This window comes from Heptranchias perlo, chromosome 19, assembly GCF_035084215.1.
Source record: "Heptranchias perlo isolate sHepPer1 chromosome 19, sHepPer1.hap1, whole genome shotgun sequence".
Taxonomy (NCBI): domain Eukaryota; kingdom Metazoa; phylum Chordata; class Chondrichthyes; order Hexanchiformes; family Hexanchidae; genus Heptranchias; species Heptranchias perlo.
In genome coordinates this window covers 30,493,380-30,512,293 of record NC_090343.1, presented here as the reverse complement: position 1 = coordinate 30,512,293, position 18,914 = coordinate 30,493,380, and the positions used below count along the sequence as shown (strand labels likewise).

The window sequence follows — 18,914 nt, the reverse complement described above, 5'->3', positions numbered from 1 at the left end:
CTTCTATCTTCAAGTGACTGTATATTTTTTGTTTTTGTTACTGATTTCTATTTTACTTTTCAATGATATTTATTGTGTATTCAATGGAGTGTCATTTAATTTTTTTTTTACATTGATACTTAATTCACCAATACTGTGCACCTAGTGGGGAGCCATGCTGGGTAGGTCGGAGATAGAGCTAAAATATTGTGCCACAATTCTCCAGCCCATATTCCCTTCGAGTGCAGCTCCCTGCGGGGGTGCAGAATCAGTGAATTTAATCTGATATGTAAGTTTTCAGTTTCCACGTATAAATTAATATATAATCATACATTTCTGTTCAGTTTATTGTACATGCAGGAATGGCAATTGGTCCAGGCTGGGCACAGCACATCTCAATCAATCAGTTATATAATAATGATTATCATTTATACTGAAAACCCAGAGTCAAAAAGAGAAGAGATACCTCCTGTGTAAGATAAGAAATATTTTGTTATCAGAATTATTGATCAATAAGTATACTTTTGGAATTGAATTCTAGATAAGATGGTGGAAGATTTATGCACATTTAACTTTATTGTTGAAGTGCAACATGCCAATAATATCTTACTGCCAAACACAACTCCCTTTAGTCCCTGGGGCATTTTTCTCAGAAAATGGAATCTGTATAATTATATGGTCATGCATAGGGGTAGCAATTTAGAGACAAAGCACTTGTCATTAAGGAACATGAATTTCAAGTCTCTCCAACTTGACTTGTTCGTATTATTAAAACACGTCATTATATAAGTGACCATGATTTGAAAAGGAAATCACAGTCTTTCATTTCTGCTGTGGTGCTTCATCAACATGAGGTTAGGAGTCTATGCCTTGGTGCTTTTCTTAACAATGGTAAGTACTATTTTGCTTTACTCATTCATTTTTTAATGTTGAATGGTTAATAAATATTGAACCTACCTTCACTGTTGCTTTGTTAAAATGGGTCTAATGAATTTCAAGCAGAATTTGTAAGTCTAAGCTATGTGCCGTTAATATTGATAAAAAAACATTACATGCTGTTATAAATTTAATGGCCTGCTACGTCAAGTAAACACCAACTTCATATCTATTCAATCTTGTATCATTCAAGTTAAAATATTTTTTGCAAATTCAGTACACCAGATATCACATCTTGACATTTTTATTGTCTGTTTTACTCAAATTTTATTTAATAAATAACATGATAGTGAAGTACTGTTTACATAGGAATAATTTATTCAACTTTATAATACTCAGGCCTTAACTTTTATATCTGATCGTTGTCATGGGTGATATGTAGGCGGGCAGGCAGAACCAAACCTGCTTGTGTTACACAAGAATTTTATTAAATTGCAGCCCTTGACATTCTTCAATCTTTACAGTGAGATCTTGGTTAGTTCAGTACAATTATCAGTTCTGTAACAGTTCTCTCTCTAGCCTCACAATTATCTGCTAATATTCCTACAAAATTCAATTACACCTAAACTCCAAAATGTTTAAAATGAAAGAAACTAAGAGAAATTATCCAACTTCGGACTTCTGTCGGTGAGCTTTGCCTACATGGAGCACATATTAGAAACTCAGGGTGCGCCCTCTGCTTGATTTTCCGACTGTTGGTTGGAAAGTTACGCACATTGTGCAGTCCAAATGCACAACCTGTAGGAATGGCTCCCTACAAGGAGTGCAAGAAATTTTTATTTACGCAGGAGATTTTGCTTTTTTATATAAGGGGAGATGATATATTCCATGCATTTTTAAATTTTAATTATGAAATGAGTTATACAACTAATATTAACTTTCCCACAGAAAGATCTCATACAAAGATCTCCTATCAAATTCTCCCACTTAGACCTATGCCTTTGTTATGTCTGGACTTGACTATTCCAATGCTCTCCTGGCCGGCCTCCCATCTTCCACCCACCATAAACTTAAGCTCATTCAAAACTCTGCTGCCCGTATCCTAACTCGCACGATATTAATACAAGTTGTTGTTGTGTTTATATAGGATATTGTCATATATCCCTATTGCCCTTATGTGGAGGTATTATTATAGGATATTGTCATTCATCCTTTACCTTTGATACAAGTTCGAGGAGTAGGGAAACACTGAAACACATCTGATTAATAATTTATTAAATCAAGTCAATGAGCTAATAAAACATAACCCTTTACATACAGTATATATGAGATATAAATACCAATGATACTCACACACCTCAGGAGATGCTGATTACACTAGCCTCAGAATGAGTAGATTGAAGAGTTCCCTTTTTTCTTACTCTGAGCTTCAGCATGTTGTATTCTTATATGTTTCATTACATAGGACTTATTCAGTTTATTAGCTGTTACCCTCTGTTGTGTACACCCCTAATGTCTTATCCCTTCCAATCTTTATTGCAAAGGAAACATAATCTTTATCTACACTGGCAATGGAAATTACTTCTTCACGCTCCTCCCACTGCTGTGATAAAAGCCTGTATCTTTCAGCTGTGTATGCATTGTTCTCTCGAGTGTGTTTTACCCTAGCTCAATATCATATAATTCTATATAATGCCAATGAACTTATTATATTTAATAATCTATACATGCCTATCCTTACATAATAAAATGCCTTTGGCCCTGAAATTCTGTTCATCTCTCTCCAACGTTATCAAATGATAGGATTTGTGAGCACACAGTTTAAACCAATTCTGATTAAAACAATGTAAAACATAACAGGCAAGCAGACTTCATTCATTGAAAGTTAGTATTCTGTATGTAATTGTAGATAAAAATGTTTTTTTTTTATAAAAAGCCAAAGAAATAATTGAATTAAATAAAAGAGGTAGAAGGGAAAAGTAAAAAAAAGATTTTAATTTTTTAATTTAAACTTTTTTTAATGACCAAAAACTATTAAAATAAGGAGTCATATGAGACTCCACATTTTTAAAAGTTAATTTTTAGTTGTTTGGCAGTCATTAAGACTTACCGCACTGTTAAAACTCAGTTTAGACCTGGTATTTTTAAGTGTACTTGTCTTGTGGCGCAATTAGTTTCTTTCCAGCTGGGCAGATAAGCAAGTTGGCACTTTTTCAATGATTTCTCTGATTGTAGCGTGCGATGTCCCTTTAGGAGCAAGCTCTGGATTTCCGCATTTCACTGCGCATGTGTGAATGCCAGAACTTGCTCCTCCATTTTGCCACTAACAGTGGAGAGCGCTGTTGAGCTCCTCCATTATTTCGGGAGCGATTTTTGCCCTAGCAAGTTTCTAGTGTTCACTCATCTACAATGCTTTATATATTATTTACATCCTCCTGTCTGTGAGGTGATTATATTTGTAGTGTCAATTATCCTTAGTGGGATTGAAACATTGATGTGCAATATTTATAGTTAAATTCCTCTGTTTGCTATTTTAACATTCCCAGCTTGGAATGTGTTTTTTTTTATTCGTTCATGGGATGTGGGCGTCGCTGGCGAGGCCAGCATTTATTGCCCATCCCTGATTGCCCTTGAGAAGGTGTTGGTGAGCCACCTTCTTGAACCGCTGCAGTCCGTTTGGTGAAGGCTCTCCCACAGTGCTGTTAGGAAGGGAGTTCCAGGATTTTGACCCAACGACGATGAAGGAACGGCAATATATTTCCGAGTCGGGATGGTGTGTGACTTGGAGGGGAACGTGTAGGTGGTGCTATTCCATGTGCCTGCTGCCCTTGTCCTTCTAGGTGGTAGAGGTCGCGGGTTTGGGAGGTGCTATTGAAGAAGCCTGGGCGATTTGCTGCAGTCCATCCTGTGGATGGTACACACTGCAGCCACTGTGCGCTTGTGGTGAAGGGAGTGAATGTTTAGGGTGGTGGATGGGGTGCCAATCAAGCGGGCTGCTTTGTCCTGGATGGTGTCGAGCTTCTTGAGTATTTTGGAGCTGCACTCATCCAGGCAAGTGGAGAGTATTCCATCACACTCCTGACTTGTGCCTTGTAGATGGTGGAAAGGCTTTGGGGAGTCAGGAGGTGAGTCACTCGCCGCAGAATACCCAGCCTCTGACCTGCTCTTGTCGCCACAGTATTTATATGGCTGGTCCAGTTAAGTTTCTGGTCAATGGTGACTGCCAGGATGTTGATGGTGGGGGATTCGGCGATGATAATGCCGAATGTCAAAGGGAGGCAGTTAGACTCTCTTGTTGGAGATGGTTTTCTGGGCTTGAGCCGCTCTAGATGAATACTCAGTCCAATGTGAAACAAGAATCTCCCCACTTCCAGGTCGATTTTCATTTGTTTTGCCTGGCTTTGAAAGGGTCCTTCTGCCGAGGTCCAAAGTGCTTTCCTGTTTCAGGTGCTATGCCCCTTTTAATATGCAAGTCGGGGTGCTATGTTGTAAATGGGACCCTGACTGCCATTTTAGATTGGAACTGGTTGGAGCGTGCGACGTGCAGGCTCCGATCAGTTCTATGGACGATGGAGCTAAACAGGCTTAACAAAGGTAAGTTTGGAATTATTTTTGTGGGATCCAGAGGAACAGGAATGCTCCTCTCCCTGAACTTATCTTGCTGGCAGCCGGGGCAGCCCGATATTGGTAGGCCTCAATCTGACGAGTTGCATCGGGACGCCTGTTTCGCTTTGGTCACCCAAAAGTCAAAATCAACTACATTATTGTTTATAATAGAGCTGCTGTCCATAATGGAGTGGGGCCGCAGGGAGGGAGGTCTCCAGGTCAGCAATAAAATTAACGTTTAGAGGAAATTTTCATGTATAAAAAAAGGGAGTACTTTGAAAAAGAAGTGCAATACCTATGCTTGCTTTCTCCCTTAAATAGGATTTATTATACGAAAGCTGTCTATGAATTATGTATGGTTTCTTTGGAAATCTTTGGCCTGGTACAAGATCCACAGGGGCAATTTTAACATTCATCGTCAGGCGAAGAACGAGCTATAGCAAAACGGCCGCCCATTTTACACACCACCCGAAAAGAAAAGTCAATTTGGCGGGATGTAAAACCGACCACTGATTCACCATCATCCATTATTCGTCCAGCGATAAAAGTTAACATTACCCTGCATAATCTTTGCTATAGAAGTAAAGCAGAGTTTAAAATATTACAAGGGGCTAAAAGGTTTGTGATGGATACAACACATCTATCACTGTGACAGAAGCAGCCCTAGGTGTTGTGAATGGACTGGGGGATTGCAATTCTGCTCACAGTGTTGAGAACCGCCACAGGTCTCTGCTCCATTTGGTTGTGGATGGTACTTACAGTACATTACAGTTAGCAGAACAATTGGTTCTATTAGAATCCCAACAGTGTTGTTAAATTTATGAGTGGTGTATAGTTGATGGCATTTACCGAAGGTACAGAAGGAAACGGCATCCATTTATGATCATTTAGAATTCAATAATATTTAATTTAGTAGCTTAAGACATACTTCATTATACTATATAGTGAAAACTGTTGCAAATGGTCAACATAATATACAAGCCATCATTTTTACAATTATGTCTAATGAAGGTTATCCATTGAAAAATGTTGTAACTGACCCTCAGAATTATATTCTGTGCATCTTATTTTGTTTTACACTGGCGAATTTCTTGTGGCTTTGCTTACAGTAATCTGGAAAAAGGATCTCTGCACACTCTCCTTGGATCTGATGTCCCTACCTGCTCTGGTCTTCTCTCTGACGTCCCACCATTGCCTCCTGTGCTATTTATTGGTGCTGGCTGTCCATCATACAGGCGGGTGGCTGTCAGTGGGGAACAGGTTAGGAGGATATTGGCAGGAGGATAAGTGCAGAAGGAAAATGGGATATTGGGAGATGAGATCGAGGCAGGAGGATCTGGCAGTTTTTTTGGGGGATGAAGTGGAGGACAGTGGAGGTTTCAGCCCACATCCTGCCTGAGCCCCACTCCCTGCCACCGTCCCCTCCTTATCCTACCCTCCCATCCCCTTCTTTACACTCAACCTCTCTGCCCTCCACTCACCCCACCCCTACCCCACCCCCTTCCCCTACCGTCATCTCTTTCTTCTTCACTTCCTTCTGCTACACTCTGCCTCTTCCCTTTCCCTTACCCACCACCTGCCTTCATGTCCAGCAAATATATATTGCAAGTGAGATAAATGCTTTTAAATACGAACAGCCAGTTTTGCGCTTGGAGCCAGGAAACTGATGAAGAGAAGATGTTGAATGAAGGATAGGAGGTTGGCCTGATCATGGGAGCGGGGGGCTGGTGTGGTTGACGCACGGCAATTAAAGAGCTGCTCGTGAGGTGGGATGTGATCGTGCCCAAGACCCAGGAGCTGGGAATGGCAGGAAAATGGCAAAGGACAGTGAGTGGTTGCAGGAACCAGTGTGGGGAGAGAGAATGAACCCCAGAAATGCACAGAAAATGGCTACAGTCCTGGGAACCAGTAGTAGTCAGAGAGAAATAATGAATTTATTTATTACATTAAAAAATTATTACAAAATTTAAACTTTTAGATCGAGGCCCTAAAATTTGTGGGTTGGGAGTGGATGTAAGTCTTATTTCCAGTTGGGGGCCTCAGAATATGGGCCAGAACCCAGCACTGCCGAGATTCTGCACTTTTTAGCCCGAACATTTAAAATTTGGTTTGGGGACTCTGAGCAGATCTCACACCCACTCCCCTTACAAGAGGGTGTGTGGAGGTGGACGGGGAGTTTCCGGACTTCCCCGGGAATTACTCCCTTTATATCCTTGAAAGGCCTCAGCGGAACGCGCAACAATTGAGATTTGGCGCAAGTCCCTTTGAGGCCTTCTGATAGCACAAAACCTTCACTAGAATAAGATAATTAATCCTGGAGGGGATCAATCACCTTATCTAGTGGCTCCACTTGGAGCTGAAAACTTAAAAAAAAAGTTTCTGGTCCATTTGGGCCTCAGGGGGTCTTTGGGAAGAATAGTTATGGAGCTGCTGTGCCATAGAAAGAATGATCAGATCTGGCTGGGTGGGTGCCGTTGCAGGCAGGATTTGAGACAGGGATTTCTACTCTTTAGATTGTGTTGTCTCACGAAACAGGTTACTGCCTGCCTAAAGTAACACACTGTGGTATGTAATAGGTACCCACTAAGTGTTAAAACATGAACTTTGGTGATTGGAAAATATACTTTCTTGAAACTAAGTAGGGAAGATGCCATCGACGTATGCCACCTAATACAGCAACAACTACTGTAATAGCAATTAAGACTGCAGTTACAGTGGCAACTAGAATCATGACAGCCTTCAACTAGAATCATGACAGCCTTCAACTGGATGAAACAGATTCTTTCCAGTGTCCTTCAGTACTTCAAATAGAAGGGCTAAGTGTGGATGCTGCCTGTGATGTAACCTGACTGACCACCTACAAAATGTAAGCTCCAAGTAGCATTATCAAGGCTATGAGTTTTGCATGGCTTTGTCCATGAAACGTACTTTGTGCTGTTACCTAGCAGTTGCCATTTGCAAAAGGTATTGCTTGCTTCTCGGGCATTGTAATTCCCTTTCAGTACTAGTTATATTTCTGATCATTGCTTTACCAGCCAGTTGGGGGGACTTATTGTACTGAAATGCACATTGGCTGCTCTTAAAATGTACTTCTACCTTTTCCTCAGCACCTAACAACCATGGATGTCATTGTATATAGGCATGATTGACACTGAGTGCAAATGAGCTGCAAATTACAAATAATTAGATGTATGGATGTTCTTACATCATTGCCGCTTCATTTAAATACATGTGCCCATTTTAGAATGAGTGCTTCTGCCATCCACTGAAAATGATGGTTGGAAATTTGGAGTGCTCTAAGGTAGGTGGGATCCAATTTAACAGATTTCCTCTCCATTTTCTACCGCTGCCTGGCCAAATGCCAACGTAAAACCAGGCAGTAAGAAGAGGAAAATTTAGGCTGATAGCTCTGTATCCAAATGCAGAAATAATATTTAGATATTGTGGAATAATTTAGAGCTTTGCATACAATGGGGGTAATTTTTTTCATTTTGGACGACAGTGTAAAATGGACAATATGGGATCAGCCGCCCGTTATACATCCCTCCTGATTTTCATTTCCATTGAAGATATATAAAGGGCGACTGATCCGATATCGCCCGTTTTACACTATTACCCAAAGTCAAAATTACCCCCAATAAGTACCTGAACAAGTATTTCTAATAATTCTACATTATAACAATATAATTCTACATTACAACAATATATGCGGAGTTACTAATTTAAATTTCGCATTAAGGTGTATTCAAGGACATCCTGCCATGAACAAGAAGATGTAAGATGTGAGAATTTGATAGGTGCAGTTCAAGATTCAAGTAAAACAAGTAAACTGATTTTTTACTCTAATGAGGATCTCTTATAGGCTTGGATTGGAGTAATTTCATATCTTCAGAAAGGAGCCTACTGAATCTATTAAGCTGTTTGACATGGTGATAAATGTTAATCTTAGATATTTAAGAGTTAAATACTGAAATGCTTAATTTTAGGACCTGCACAGAATAGAAGGGCACAATTCAGTGGTGTTGCGCCGTGTGAAGAGAAGGTGGATTTCTGCTACATTCAAACTTGTGGAAGAAGATCCAGGACCTTACCCTAAAAAGGCTATACAAGTAAGTGTTGATATAAGAGAAAAAAATAAAGAAGGATAAAATGCTTTTTTGGTAGCTTTACATTGATCAACATGATAAATATTCAAATCGTTCAAAAAGTCACTAGTTGGTACAATTTTAATATCTATTTATCTCTCTAAATTATATATTTTGTGTCTGTGTGTTCAAAGTCTCATGAGCAAGTCTGATGACTGGCTCATTGTAGCCTCACATCTAAACATTAGACATACAAACATCTTGTGTGTTTGTTCAAATATATTTTTGATTAGCAGGGTTTTTTTTAACTGGACAGACAGTTATTTAAATTCATTTGGTTCTGGTCACTTTCTTCAAGATATTTAGCAACCTGTCTTTTATAATCAGTGCATGTTTCCATTCCTTGTTTTGCCCAAACTGCTGCATTGTCCAGGCCTGCACTGTGTACTCTAATACCTTGCACTGCGCCACAAATTCTGGAACTCCTGAAAATCTTCACCTCTCCTCAACAGCACTGTTTGCACCACCAGGCTAGTACTGCAGAAGAACTGAACTCTGCACCATGGTGATTGGATTCCATTGATCCCAGGATTGTCTACAGCTGAAACATGGATCACAATCCCTCTGCCAGATGATCCAAAATCATTGTAGCTTGTGGATGCAACCTGGAACTCTTGCCTACCAGACAACTACAACATATTGTGTACTTGCCTAACATTATTCTTATTGGCTTTTGACAGCCAACTGTTATGGGACGTCCCTGTCCCTACAGTACAGACAAACTGCTGGACTTCTAACATTCCAAGAGTGTATCTGCTCTGTATGTCTCCTCATATTCCTCTGTGTGTGTGTGTGTGTGTGTGTGTGTGTCTTTCTTTTTCATACCCTCCAGGTCTCTTATTTTTCTCACTCTGTGTCTTGTTTTAGCAGCACACTTTTTCAGTTTCTGATTTTTCTCGCACATACTTTCTCTTCTTTTCCCTCACACTCTCTTTATAACTTGTTTGTCCAACTCTCCCTCTTGTTTTTCTCTCTCATACCTTCTTTGTCTCTTGTTTAATGCACATGCTCAATGCTACTTGATTCTCTGTTTCTCAACCTTGGATGAAACCAAGAAGGAAAAAGAGGTAAGACAGGATCTCAATGTGTGAGGCAGAGAGAAACAAGAGACAAAGAGGCGATGAGAGAAACAAGAGACAGAGGCTGGGATTTTTCACTATTCTGAAATCCTGGTGCATCTTTGGCAGGGTGGAAGCTCCCAAGAAAAGCTATGAGAGCTGACCCAATGCATGAAAATGACATATTCAAATCTGGCTAAACATAATGGATATTCTTTGGAAGTACCTCAATCATTGTATGTGGTGCTGTAAATGCTGCTGCGAGAAAGACTGGATGCCAGAGTAATCAACAGCCAGTATAGCTTGTTTGACAACACTTGCCAAGATGCCACCAACCAGGTCTACAGGCCTTGGTATACCTACCTAGCAAAGACTGTGGTAAATTGTCCTCACATATTCCAACTCAGCAGCGAGCCAGAGGCAGTGATGTGGAGCCAGGTCAGTGACATGGAGCCAGCAGTATAACTCAGAGTGATGTGGAGCTGGCAGATCTAAGCAAATACTAGCCTTAAACTGGTACACATGGTATAATAGCTCTAATAAACCCATAGCTTTCTGTTCCAGACTTCAGAGGACTGATTCTGCGATCAGGTGATCACAGCATGGTGTGGCACTTGCAGGGAGTGCAGGCTGGGGAATTGTGGACCTGCAACCTGTGATTTTCCATCCAGAAAATTAATGGACAGAAAATTAACATCACAGACTGCGGGCTCACGATTTTCCAAGATGTACTCCATGAGAATGCCATTTCATGCTGGGAGAACCCAGTTGCGGAATCTGCCCTCAGTGCTATGATCCCACTCTGCCACCTTAACAGTGCTGGAGAGGGACTTTTGATATGCCAAGATTCTCAGTCAGGCAAATAGCGTAATTTATCTGCACCATGAAATTTTCAAACAAGTAAAGTTAAGTTCTCCTGATGAATAAAGACTTTAAAGTTATCGATGAGGGATAATACCTCAATGGTTTTGTTTGAAATTCCTCCCTCTGTTTGTTAAATGGAGGCATTAACCCACCTAAAATAAAAATAAATGGGCTATTGGCTCTGGTAAATTAGCAGAGAGGGATTTCTTAATAACAATTTAAGCATTTATAACTATTATCTCAGAGTGTAAATTCAAGGGCAAAGTTTTTAATGAAGGTGTACCATGTTTGAAAGTTAAGACCTGAGAAATAGTTTTATATTTTGATGAAATACTATTACTAGATCATTCAACTCACAATAATTTTCTTGTATAATTATTTCTACAATTAACAATTTTGTTCTTTTGCAGCTTTCCAATGACAGGTCGCAAAACACTACACTGCTATTTGCAATTTCGGGTGAGGGTGTGGAAACTGGACCTGAGAGAGGCTTGTTTTCAGTTAATCCCAAGAGTGGAGAAATATTTATCCATCGCAAAGTTGATCGTGAAAAAACACGAGAATTGGTGGTACAAACTATTTTCTTTCGAGTTTCTTTAACATTAGTTTTGCTATATGATTCAAAGCACATAAGTTGGATCCTGCTTACACCTTCTTATTCTGTGTCGACCTACGTAAATATGTAAGACTTAGAAACCCATGACACTGCTCCACCACCTTAACAGTGCTGAAATTCTTGGAGTCAGGTAATTAGGATAATACTGGGGAGTATTGGCACAGATGGGGCACCATTGGTGATGGGGGGGGGTTGGGCACTAAAATATCCCACTGACCAGCTGCTTGGGAGCAGAGCTGGCAGGGCGGGCTGAAGATGTCGGTAAATAATAAAAATTGTCCATTTTTTTGTAGGAAGGCTGCTTACCCTTTGCCACAGGACCCCTGAGTGATTATTTCAGGCCTTCAAACCAGCCTGGAACAATCCTGCTAGCCCCACTTTTGTGCTGTGAAGTATTGTATGGCTGTTTCTTGCAAGTGTACAATATATTGGGGCACTGGAGGTGGGATTAGTGGGAATAGCCATGTAGATTTGTGTTTTACAGCTTTTCTGCAATTGTACAGAAGAGGGGAAAGTTTGTTTGAATGCTTTGCATGGTACCTTCCGGAGGGTGCTGCAACTCATAATTTTAGTTTGTGCCATACATATTAACCCCAATATTAAGTGTGAAAAGATGTGCACACTTACTTTGTATTCCTAATTCCATATTACTGCTTCTTTCTTTGAATAAAGTCAATGGATCTGGGAGTCTCCATTCACACTTTCTGCTACTTCCATCCATGCAGCTTGGACCTTTGCTTCCACTCAAAAAACTACCCTTCTCCTTTGCTGCATTTCCTGTAAGTGTACCTCCAAATCTCTTCCTGAAAAGGTGCAGATATCCATACATTGCTTCTTGGTCCCATTGTTGCTCGCACCAAAATATATTTTTTAAATGCAGAAAAAAACACTCCTCTTCAAAGTAATCAGTGGTCCTTTGGGAACTGCTACCTTCCCAAAATTTCCATTCCCTTCTCAGCCAACCGGGTTTCCGTCCAGTTCCCAGCATCCATTCTGCAAGTGCTAGGTGATTGTTACAATTGGGAGGGACTAGCCTCAAAATTTGCAGCGTGGTCAGCCCTCCAGTTGCTGGCACAAGGGTGCAGCTCTGAAATTATCTACATTGCAATTTGGAGTTAATATTTGCCCCCATATGCAGCCAGCCCAGAATTTCTGGTTTGGTGGAATTTTGCCACATTTCCAGTTGGTCGCAAATTTTGGCCGCTTTAGAGATTCTGGCTGATCATCCTATCTCAGGGTCATTTCAATATTGGAGGCAGGCTCCCTGACTTCTGGCAGGGTGTCTCATCAAATTGGGCCCAGAGTTTTGCTGCAGCAGCCCTCTGATCCTGTCACTGCATAGGAGGTGCAGGTAAGCCTCCATGCTGCTTGTGAAAGGTACTCAACATTTAAAAAAGTACTGATCATACCTTTTGGGCTTGTGCAAGCCATTGCTCTGAGAGCTTAAAAAACACAAACAAGCCTCCCACGACCACCACCTTTGTACACTTGATACCTGGGACTAACAGCAGTAGTAGTGACACAAATAGAAGGGAATACATCACAGGATGCATTTCCCTCCTTTGCATTGACTTTGCGTATACCTGCCCACATAGCAGGCATATATATATATATATATAGTCAACTGCTGGGCTGAGCCTAGGAGCAGGAAATGGTGGAGGAACACAACAAAGTGGGGATCGTGATGGAGCATATCCTAGAGTGATTTTACCACCCCACTTACCTTGATCTGCAGAAAATTTGGTGGCGGGCTAGTGGGAATTCGTGCTACCCTGTTTAAGCTGGTAGCTAGATTTTTCCCCATTGCTATTCGGCTAGCTGTCAGTACAAGACCAAGGATGTGCTGGGAACTTGTGCTAATTACTCCAATGACCTGACCTCACAAAATTGCATGAGGTCAGCTCAGTGTGCTGTGGGCTGGCTTAATCTTTCAGCTAACCATTCCCAGCACAGATTTTATTGATATTCAAAAATGTGCTGGCCAAGCAATTTAACCAGTTCCAGAATGCTCCTTTAGAAGAACTTGCATTTATATAGTGCTTTTCATGATCTCAGGACGTCCCAAAGTTCTTCACAACAAATTAAGTACTTTTGAAATTTAGTCACTATTGTAAAGTAGGCAAATGTCACTGCCAATTTGTGCACAGCAAGGTCTCACAAACAGCAATAAGTTAAATGACCAGATAATGTTTTTTGGTGGTGTTTGTTGAGGGATAATGTTAGCCAGGATACCAACTCGAATTGTACTATGGGATCATTTACATCTACCTAAGAGGGCAGACAGGACCTTGGTTTAACATCTCATCCAAAAGTCAGAACCTCGGTACTGCACTGAAGTATCAGCCTAGATTATGTGCTCAAGTCTCTGGTGTGGGGCTTGAACCTATCTGACTCTGAGGTAAGAGTGCTATTACTGAGCCAAGGGCTGACATTTTGTGAGAAAAGTGCCTCCAAACCTAAAACAAAGCACAGTGATGAACAGGAGAGCAGGTGTATTGACTAAATAGATGGATAAAAAGTTTAGTTTTAATTAAATTCATGACAATTAAATTAAAAAGTCAAATATATGAATGTGCGATCTACCGCTCTCTGAATTTGGTATAAATTTCTGTTAATCTAAACAGTAGAAAAATCGAATGTCTTATTATTTCTTAATGTGTAATCTATTTTTTGGGATAATTAATTCTACCAATTTTTTTCATATTCAGTTTCAAGTGAATGCCCTGAAGAGCGACGATTTGACACCTGCAGATATGGAAATGTTTTATAAAATTGTGGTGATTGATATCAACGACAACGCCCCTGTATTTAGCCAACAGATATACAAATTTAATGTATCGGAAAATACACATCCAGGTGGGAATTTGTTCTTACATTCTTTCCCCTTTATTCAGAATACAAATGTTTTGGCATGGGTTTCTTTATTGACAGTCTTCTATAATTAGCTGGCAGAAGTCCAATTTTTCTGGTATGAATTGGGCAAGGACACTTTGATTTCATCCTTCGAGAAGATCACTGCTATTGTTGAGAAAGATGACCAGCAGGGCCCAAACAATGTAGATTGGCTGCAAGCCACAACAGGTAGCACACAAGGGCATGTGTGAACCATGCATACAAGGGCTGTTTCTCCTGGGTCGCCAGCAACAGCAAGATCGGGAGACCAATTGACCATTCTGGGAGAATTCTGAGCAAAGTGGGAGGCTTGGCAATCCTATTTTCCACATCTGCTGCTGCCTGGTTGCCTGGCACAGCAACTGTCATCTGAGGGGAGGGGGTTGAGCTACAGGTACTGAGAGGCAGTAATCTCATCTTTGCCTACTCCAGTTATCACCTGCTGCTGGGCGCTCCCTCTGAATGGCCACAGATCTTTGGGGAGCAGAACTCTGTGCAGCAATGAGTGCCCTGAATCCCTACATAATGACTCCCTCCAACCAACCCCCTGCATATTGAAACCAGATAATAAAATCACCCAACATTAAAAGTAACTCATTTCCAAATCTTATCTGTGTAAAAATGCTCAAAAAATCCTGAAACTTGATACATCTGTTTTCCGCAGGGTAAGTCCCTTATGTATGAGGTTTACAGCTGGCTTGTGAAGACTGTGTCTTATTTTTCCATTTGCATTTATACTGCACGTTATTACATCTCTTAGGATGACCCTAAGCACTTCAGATCAAACAAATGACTTTATGATGTGCGGTCACTATTGTTGTATAGGCAAACACCATAGCCAATTTGCACAGAGCAAGATCCCAAAGCAGGGAAAGACCAGTACAACTCTATTTTTTTTCAAACAGGCCAGATGGGGCATCAGCACCAATGCAGCACTTCTTCAAATCTTCACTGAAGTATCAGATTAGATAGTGCGTTCAAGTCCTAAAGTGTGCTTGAAACCATAACCCACTGACTTAATGTCACCAACTGAATCAAAGTGACACATACGTATTTTCTGTGACTGTGTTTGGTTTCTGAACATGCAATGATCACAACAAACAATTGGTTACACTGTGGAAAAATGCCCAGGTATGTCCTGTCCACACAAAGCAGGACAAATCCAATCCGGCCAATTACCGCCCTATTAGTCTACTCTCAATCATCAGCAAAGTGATGGAAGGTGTTGTCGACAGTGCTATCAAGCGGCACTTACTCACCAATAACCTGCTCACCGATGCTCTGTTTGGGTTCACTCCCTTCACCACTGGCGCACAGTGGCTGCAGTGAGTACCATCCACAGGATGCACTGCAGCAACTCGCCAAGGCTTCTTCAACAGCGCCTCCCAAACCCGCGACCTCTACCACCTAGAAGGACAAGAGCAGCAGGCACATGGGAACAACACCATCTGCACGTTCCCCTCCAAGTCACACACCATCCCGACCTGGAAATATATTGCCGTTCCATCATCGTCGCTGGGTCAAAATCCTGGAACTCCCTTCCTAACAGCACTGTGGGAGAACCGTCACCACACGGACTGCAGCGGTTCAAGAAGGCGGCTCACCACCACCTTCTCAAGGGCAATTAGGGATGGCCAGCGACGCCCACATCCCATGAACAAATAATAAAAAAAGATTAAAAGGAAAGTGGTGCATGCTGGAAATTTGAAATGAAAGCAAAAAATGCTAGAAATGTACAGAAACTCCTTCAAAATCTGAACGAGAAAGATTAATATTTCAGGTGTAACCTTGCTGAAGATGTGATGAAGCCTTACTCCCCAAACAGTGATGCATCTTCTCTGCCAAATGCTGACTAAGCTGCCAAGCATTTCCAGTATCTTTTGTTTTAGCTAGACCTATCTCTTCATGCGATGTGAATACAGTAGCACTGTTTTCTGGAGCCATAACTTACATAGTGCATGTTTTCTGAGTAATTCATGTTCTATGTTTTAGGTGACGAAGTCTTCAAAGTCAAAGCAACAGACCCCGATGATGAAAAGATTGGTAATGGAAAAATTTCATACACCATTGTTTCTCAAAAACCTGCAGTACCATCAAATATGTTTGAAATTAACTCAGAAAATGGATCCATACTTCTTCGAAGATGCCTAGACTATGATGTATGTATTACATATCCATAAAAGTAACAAGCACCTTTTTAAATCAAAGAATTGTTTATGCTAATGGAAATTTAATTTAATAAAATCAAATTATAAAATAACTTTCTTGATAATTGAATAATGAATATAATCAATTAATTGACAATTATAAATTATGTTTTACAATGAATTTGTAAGCCTTTTTAGTAAATGTAATGCAAATATCTTAAATATTGGGGGTTATATTGGATAACCCCCAAAAATGGGCGCTGGGATCGCGGTGCACAATTAACCTGTGCCCATTGTTGCGATGTCGGCAACATGTAACATTCATGCTGCCTGTTGATTTCAATGATTGCTGCGTGCAGCCAGCACTACCAGCACTGCTGATTGGCTGCACGTATCAGCAGGGGACCCCAATATCGGGAGTGGCTAGCATTACTTAAAGGCAGCCTGTACCTCTTAAAGGGGGGGTGCACTGTGGCTGCAGGAAGTGGTGTGAGAAGTGATTCCAGGGCTCCTATAGTTGGAAGAATGGCTGCGCCTGCAAGAGAGTGTGCACCAAGGATCTCTGATGATGTACTAGAGGAATTGATGCAAGAGGTGGACAGAAGGAGAGGTATCCTATATCCAAAGGGGGGCAAGAGTTCCTCCAGACATACGCTCAAGAGGCAGTGGGAGGAAGTAGAGGATGGGGTCAATGCCAGGAGCATAGTACCATGAACATGGATGCAGTGCAGGAGGAAGTTCAGTGATTTGACACGAGTGGTCAAGGTGAGTGAGTTCAAATTTCAAGTGGCATATCCTACCAACTGCACCACAAGCCGCACCCACTGCTCCATGCACTACACCTCCAATCACCCATCTACCAACAAACTCTTTCAATCAGTAATCAACCCTTAAACTCAGATACTTCCTCTCACCCTCACACATTACCACTGTTGCAAGCTACACACCCAAAACTCACAGCTCACACACACTGGCAGCTATTCAGCCATGACAGCCACATCACCCAAACATCTTGCAGGACACTCACTGACACACTTCCCTCTTTTTTGCAGGAGAAGGTGGCACATAACAGGCGGCAGCAAGAAAGAACTGGAGGATGGCAGGCTCGCCTTCATGTCCTAACTCCCATGGAGCAGACAGTGCTGGCCATCATTAGAAGGACCATTGCTGAGGCCATGGCCACTGGCGGTGCTGGAGGTATCGATGATGAGGGTCTCTGCATACCTAATCCTCCTTCTCACTTCCCACTTCTCCCTCATCCCACAATCTTTTCTGATTCGTGCTGTAGATGGTGTAATCACGCATGTCTTACTTTCTCCTCTCCCCTCACCACAACTCAACCCATGTCCCTTTGTAATTTCAGATAACCAAGAACTGAACCTGCCCAGTCAGAGGAGGCACAGGAAGACACTGTGCGTAGTTTAGAGGCAAGGATAGAGGAGGAATCTGCATGCAGTGAGACACCAGGCACAAGTGCGCAGGAGCCAGGGAGGGGGGAAAGGATACTGCAGGTGCCAACTCGCCGGAGGACGAGGTCGCTCACTAGTTCTGCTGCAGAGGAGTCAGATAATGACTTTGATGGGCGAGGCTACAGAAGAAGGCTGATGGGCATACACAACCAAATGCATGGTGCACTGGAAAGCCTGTGCACAATGTCAAGGAGCATGAGGGGTCAAGCTCTAACTTGGCACAGGGCTTTGCACAGAGCTTGGAGCCCATCCTTTCCCACATGGAGCGGGTGGTCATCTCCATCAGTACACCTGTGGAACCCACCATGATACAGCTTCTGATGACCGATGAAGGACACCCAACATGCGCTATTTAAAGCGGTCATGCAGTACTTACAGGTTAGTTGCTGGATTATTTATTCTGGCTGCTGCCGGTGCAATTGTATGTGTTTTTAAAGGTTTCCTATCCTCGGCTGAAGTTTAACTACTTTCGAGAGAGTGGTCTGGCTGGACTAGCAGTGCTATTTCTGTCATTTAAAATATTGTGCTGAAAGAAGTTACTTTCAGACATGTGTGGCCTGGTAGAGCTTCCTCTGGGAATTAAACATGACTGGGAGAATGAAGAGAGGTCACACAGAGCAGGACAAGCTGCTAAAAAAGGGAGGAGGAGAAGGGGCAGCAGGGCACTCAGCAGGATGCCATGTCTGAGGAGGGTCTTCAGGGACCAATTCTCTTATCTCAACTTCAGCGATGACCAATGTATTAGACGTCTTCGGTTCACTAAAGAGGTCATGACTGAAATCTGTCAACTCCTGCAGCCACAACTGCAGCATTAAAGCAGAGCAAGGACAGTATTGCCTGTGGCTATCAAGGTGACAATGACTCTTAATTTTTATGCCTTGGGCTCCTTTCAGGTTGCTGCTGGAGAAATAAGCAACATCTCACAGTTTGCAGTGCACTGCTGTATAAGAGAGGTCACTGAGGCCCTCTATACAATGAGAAACACATTAATCTCAATTCCTCTTGCCAGAGACAAGCAGGAAGAGTGAGCGTGAGGTTTTGCATGGTTTGCAGGCTTCCCCATGGTGCAGGGTGCCATTGACTGCACGCACCTTGCCTTGCGTGCTCCTCATCTGAACTTGGCCATATTCATGAACAGAAAGGGATTCAATTCCCTCAATGTACAACTGGTGTGCAACCACACGCAGCGCATCATGCAGGTCAATGCCTGCTATCCTGGCAGCAGTCATGATTCTTACATTCTGCGGCAGTTTTCTGTTCCA

General features: G+C 41.8%; 1 protein-coding gene across 1 annotated transcript in view; it reads left to right on the top strand.

Moving 5' to 3' along the window:
* The window catches only part of LOC137335348 (cadherin-like protein 26), a 72,049-nt gene that overhangs the window by 4,402 nt on the left and 48,733 nt on the right, over window positions 1–18,914 (top strand). The window contains exons 2-6 of the mRNA XM_068000681.1: window positions 788–870; window positions 8,448–8,570; window positions 10,939–11,097; window positions 13,853–14,000; window positions 16,029–16,195. Of these exons, the coding sequence (XP_067856782.1) occupies window positions 788–870; window positions 8,448–8,570; window positions 10,939–11,097; window positions 13,853–14,000; window positions 16,029–16,195 (680 nt within the window). The remainder of the gene's footprint in view (window positions 1–787; window positions 871–8,447; window positions 8,571–10,938; window positions 11,098–13,852; window positions 14,001–16,028; window positions 16,196–18,914) is intronic.